The sequence below is a fragment of the Lolium rigidum genome, chromosome 7 (genome assembly GCF_022539505.1).
Source record: "Lolium rigidum isolate FL_2022 chromosome 7, APGP_CSIRO_Lrig_0.1, whole genome shotgun sequence".
Lineage (NCBI taxonomy): Eukaryota > Viridiplantae > Streptophyta > Magnoliopsida > Poales > Poaceae > Lolium > Lolium rigidum.
Genome location: NC_061514.1, coordinates 279,907,832 through 279,913,627, shown reverse-complemented (window position 1 = coordinate 279,913,627; position 5,796 = coordinate 279,907,832). Strand labels below are relative to the sequence as shown.

The window sequence follows — 5,796 nt, the reverse complement described above, 5'->3', positions numbered from 1 at the left end:
AATTATGAAACAGAGAGAGTGTTATTTATCATGAAAAATAGTAGCAAGCAAAGCCAAGCGTCAGTCTCTAACAAGTCGGCTTACAAAGAAGGGAATAATAATTGAGACAATCAAAAAATAAACCACAAAACATATGACCGTAGATCACCCCTTCACTCCCATGGGGTCTTGTGTCTCCGGGTGAAATCACATATCTTCGTTGAACGGGTGACAGCGACGCTTCGGTGCCGCTTTCCCTCTTGACGACGTTACTTTGGAGCTCGGTATTACGTCGGTGTTTTGGATTTGCATCATGCTCGTGGTCACTTTCTTTCGGTGGTGACGCACTTGTGATTTTTTTTTCTGGTGGAGTCTCGGTGATGGTCTTCCCTTGAACTGACGATGCCGTATGCTACTTGCTGGATGTAAGCGTGAAGCTCAAGTTGCAGGCATCTCTATGACATTTCTAGCTTTCCTTGCAGTTCTAGTTTCTTTGGTCTTTCTTTCAGGTGTCACTCTTCTCTTTCTAGGTGATTGTATTGTAAGCTGGTAATTTATCTTGGTTGTAATCTGAGAGATAAGAGCTTCATTACTTCAAAGTCGGGCGAAAGCCTTTTATCTCAAAAAATATATATTCATTAGCTGATCGATATGTTAGCTAACAAAGCACGCAAAAATCACATCTTCAAGAAGGTGTGCACCCATGACCCATGGCTTTAGGATATGCCCTGACCGAGCTATGCATCTTTCCTATGGGCAAGACCAAAGGTGTTTTCACTATGTGGTAGAACAAAGTCTTCATAAAGTAAGTAAACATAGTTCGTCCAGTGCAATCTATGGATGCTGAAATATACATAGTTGCTTCCTATATTATCTGAAGAAGATAATAAACTTTCTCTTTATAATGTTGACTCAAGCATTTGAAAGCAATATTTTGTAATTGGATTTACAGATTGTTGAAATGAACTATAGTCATGTTGAATTGATCCTAGCTGCAAATACTTTCCATAGTATTAAAGTCTTTCGATGCCACGGAAGCCAACAGCAAGAGCAAAAGGGGCTAGGACCATACACACATGCATGCACACGATGCAACATGGCCATTTGGCAATTGAGGCAATGCAGGGCGTCCATGAATGACAGCCTCTTTTAGTCTCTTTCCCGTTATTTTACAGGTTGGAAAACGAACCTCATGCAGTGCGGGCATTACTGCTGCTGTATGTGGGAGTCAAGCCCCTCACATGCCGTGTATTCAAGGACTGACAAGCTCCTACTACAAAATACTATATTTGCCAAAGGAAAATTTGACGTATACTCCTCGTGGTACTGCTACTGTTTAAGCTTGGGGAAGAAATTGGCGCATCCACTACGCGAGCCAGTTGTACATACGGAGTCACGATCATCCGGCAATAATGATCACAATTCAATATACGCGGCACGTCCCCGATATTTGAGGTGCTAAATGACAAGATGTTGTGAGCAATTTCAGGCCAAGCAGGAGCGTGTACTTGGTTGTGCCGTGGCACAGCTAAAACGGAAATTAGGCGGTGCACTTTGTGCTAGCTTTTGCTTGACATACACCAACTCTATGTACCTGACGAATTTAACACCACTCATTATGCTCTACGGGAAAATTATGGAAATTTTAAATATTCAGGGAAATGTAAAAAATGGTACTTCCTCCCATCCAAATTAATACTAGACATAGTATATGGTTGCGTCGGTTAATCTGGACCCAAAGAAGGCATGGAGGAGATTGGAAGAACTTTCACAGCCAAAATATCCCGGTATCCACCACACAAACTTGTGCTTGTATATGTTACTTGTAAATAAATCAGAACATGTATTGTCGCAGATCTATCACGAGCTATACATATCTTAGTAAATGCCTCTTACCTTTCCGAGGCAATTCCTTCGCCAGATATGATGTGGGAAAATGCACGTGACCATGACATACATAATAGGAGTATTTTCCTACGATTATGGCAGGGATACTTGTACATAGTTTTTCCAAGTTAGCTACACACATGGAAACATTATGTAGAAACACCAAGGACAAAAACCAAAAACCATGTTCAGTTTGAGATTTGACCCCTACCCTACACTACATGTCAACTAATCATTCAAGCGACAACACTTCGCTTCTACGTAATGGACTACTCTAAGAAGGGAGGGAAAACCCTTAAAAGTAGAGAAATGTCGGATAAGCGAATATTTGTTCCCAAAACATCAAATTTGAGCTTTTATCCAATATACGACTATAACTAATTACTGAACGGATGACACTTTGCCTTTAGGCTACTCATAATGGGGAGTAACATAAGGTGATCTCATGCATACATAAGTTACTAGTCCATGTTACTACTTTCATAGTGGAAAGTAACTTAGAGGTGGTACTCATGCAAATTCTCATTTATTAATTTGTGAACTTATTTTGTCTTGGGTGCGTGATGTTATGATAACACAGCTAGTTACCACCTCCCTCTGTCCTTTATTTATTGTTATGCCATGTCAGAAAAATACCTTGGAGTGTGTGATGTTACTAGCTAAGTTACTCTCACTATGAGCAGTCTCATTTAATGCTCTAGGAAGGGAGGAAAACTACATTAAGAAGAAAGAAATGGAAGAAAAGTAAATATTAGTTCCTGATAGGTGATATTTGAGATTTCACAATTAATCACTCAAGTGACAACACTTTGCTTTTATGTAATGGACTACTCTAAGAAGGGAGGAAAAATATCTTAAAAGTAAAGCGAACATTCATTCCAATATGTCAAATTTGAGCTTTTATCCACTATACCACCGCAACTAATCACTGAAGAGAGTTCCTAAAGAAAACTAATCACCGAAGATACGAAACTTCGCTTTTATGTAATTAATTACTCGAATAGGGGGAAATAGCCTAAAAGGAGCAAAATGAAAGAAAAGTCTACATTTGTTCCCGATACATCCGGTTTGAGCTTTTATCAACTATACCACCGCAACTAATCACCCAAGCGAAAACACTTTGGTTTTATGTAATGAACTACTCTAAGAGGAAACAAAAAATACCCTAAATGAAAGAATGAAAAAAATGCGAACATTTGTTCCCAACATGCCAAATTTGAGCCTTTATTCACTATGGCACTGCAATTAATCACCCAACCGATGATAATTTGCTTTTATGTAGTAGACTAATTCCGAGAAGGAAAACCAGGAAATCTAATTCGGCTCATGGGTGCATATGAACCTATTGTGTGAAAACACATTTTAAAATTTTAAAAAATTCTAAAATAAAAATTTACATGTATATCTGGACATTTATGTTGGCACGCAAGTTTTTGGGAAAAACGATTATTTTTGTGTCCTATGTGAAAAAGATAAATTTTGATGCCACAACACGACTACCTACGGGACATTTTTTTTTCTTTTTGTATACATGCCACATAAAATGTTGTTTTACTACGAAAATTTGTGTACGAAGATAGAATCAGGATGTACACGCGAAAATTTATTTCAGATTTTTCTAACATTTTTTAATTTATTTTCAAATTATATTTCATAATAGGTTCATATAAACCTATGAGCAAAACACCAACCTCCAAAAAGGAAAAACACCTTAAAAGAAGAGAAATAAAAGAAAAGCGAACGTCAGTCGTCAAGTTTGAGCCTTTATCCATTATTATTCCACCTCAAATGATCGCCTAGAAGACAAAACACTTAGCTGAGATGTAATGGACTACCCTAACAAGGGACAAAATTATAGCTAAAAAGGATTTAAGAAAACGAAAGGAAAAAAGCAAAATATTTTTCACAAAGATGGATACAAGACAACCAAATAATCAGGGAAGATTAGTCTACTCAGTAACTTAATTAGCGACAGTACAAGATAGTATGACAGGTATTGGGGATAATAGTTTTATTCATCCACAATTTGCAGCTTGCAAAAGCAGACCTAGTCAAAGTACAAAACCCATGAACATATTATTGATCAAGTCTGAGTGACAGCAAGCAGATAACATGGAGTACTACAGGAACGCTACAATCTCCCTTGTTTAACCTAAATGAAAACTATGCAGATCCTAAGTAAACACGAGATCAAGGTGGCTAATATAGTTTAATCAGCCACCGAGACACTAGAGGATCTGTGTAGTTTTCGTTAGGTGGGCATGCAGTAAAGACACTCCTCACTTGAGCTAGTAAAGCAGGCTAGCTAGGACAGTACCCATCGATCTTAACCTGGCACGGTGGAGCTAGCTAGAAAGGGTAAACCATGGCGGGGACACCGTGGGCGTTGTTGTTGTCGTCGTCGAGGAGCCACGTCTCGAACTCGCTGAGCGGCGTCTGCGCCGGCGCCAGCACGGCCGGCTTCCTCTCGTAGTCGAACGCGGCCCGGAGCACGCGGGTGGCGGTCAAGCCGCCGCCGTAGGATACATCGGACGCCGAGGAGCCGGAGGGGCTGTCGGCCGCGCCGCCTGGGGTGGCCGGGCCGCTGGCCTTGCTGGTCGTCCAGCCGTCGAGCATCCGGGAGATGTTGGCCGTGGTGAGGACGTACGGCCCGGACGCGGAGGGCGAGCACTGCGACAGCGAGAGCGACCCGCCCGAGGAGCTGGACGCCGCGGGGCTGTCGCTGTCTGGAGCTGCAGCGACGGTGTCGGCGGCCGCGTCCTTGGGCGTCGGCGCGTTGATGCCGTCGAGCGAGGTGAGCGCCTCGCGCAGCGCGCGGCGCGCCATGTTGATGTCGGTCTGCAGGCGGCGCTCCCACTGGCCCTTTGAGGAGGAGGACGGCCTCTGCGAGACGGGCTTGGCGGCCGCGTCGCCCCCGGCGGCGGCGGCCTGCAGCTTGCGCTTGAGGTGCGTGTTCCAGTAGTTCTTGATGTCGTTGTCGGTGCGCTCGGGGAGGTATGAGGCGATGGCGGCCCAGCGGTTGCCGAGGAGCGCCTGGAGGTGGACGATGAGCTTCTCCTCCTGGTCGCTGAAGTTGCCGCGCTTGATCCCCGGGCGCAGGTAGTTGGTCCAGCGCAGGCGGCAGCTCTTGCTGCAGCGCATCAGGCCTGCATAGATAATAGCACGTACGTCCAGGATCAGAATCCACATCTCTGTAAGGTAGATATGCGAAACCTAGATACGCATCTAGTTGAAGCCATGGATTTAGAGATGCGGAATTGGCAAGAAGAAGGGAAGGGGAGTGTACCGGTGCGAGTGGGGACAGCGCGCCAGTTGCCGGGGCCGTGCTCCTGGATGTAGGAGACGAGCACGAGGTCCTCCTCCGGCGTCCAGGGTCCCTTCTTGACGCCATCCTTGTCGCAGCACGGCGGCCTCCCCATCCTTCCTCGGTCGTCACTCGCAGCTAGCGAAGGCGAAGAGAGCGAGAGGCTTTTGCTGCACACGCGCGCGACTGAAGGGAATAAGAAGCCACCGGCGCCGTATACGAGCAAGATGGCGTGACGCGAGCTCGCCTACGCTGGGGAAGGGAGTGAGGTAGAGAGAGACTCTATCTGGGGTGTGGTGATGATGTATGTGTGCTGGAGGAGAGGAAGATGGTGAAGACAGGAAGGCAGGGTCCAGAGCAGGGGTGCGGTGTAGGTGCGTATATATACACGGTTAGGGTCTGTGGTCACGGCCAAAGCACAGCGCTGACCTTGGTTGGTATTACGCTGGTGTGTTTTACAGCGGCTGAGATACCGAGACAAGTTTTCTTGAACAGTCAAATGTAGAGACAGGGACGTGTGAGTACTCCAGCTAGACGAAGATGAAAAGAGTGCATTTACTCTGGTCTCGTGGCAAAGTCAGCCTGGTGGTGGGGCGATACACATACACTGCAGCATGCCGCCTTCC

The 5,796-nt window shown here is 45.0% G+C and overlaps 1 protein-coding gene across 1 annotated transcript; it reads right to left on the bottom strand.

Moving 5' to 3' along the window:
* Positions 1-3,862: 3,862 nt before the first annotated feature.
* On the bottom strand, positions 3,863-5,492 carry LOC124675415 (transcription factor MYB94-like). Its single transcript, XM_047211492.1, has 2 exons — positions 5,153-5,492; positions 3,863-5,012 (listed from the first exon to the last, which is right to left on the bottom strand). Exons 1-2 carry the CDS (start codon positions 5,283-5,285, stop codon positions 4,216-4,218), a joined length of 930 nt encoding a protein of 309 aa, XP_047067448.1. The 5' UTR covers positions 5,286-5,492; the 3' UTR covers positions 3,863-4,215.
* Positions 5,493-5,796: the final 304 nt, after the last annotated feature.

What these genes read in the sequence shown, in the direction of transcription:
- LOC124675415 (XM_047211492.1), bottom strand. Translation starts at nt 5,285, where the DNA reads ATGGGGAGGCCGCCGTGCTGCGACAAGGATGGCGTCAAGAAGGGACCC. An exon ending in CGCTGTCCCCACTCGCACCG is followed by an intron (nt 5,013 to 5,152) that starts GTACACTCCCCT and finishes TTATCTATGCAG; the next exon opens with GCCTGATGCGCTGCAGCAAG.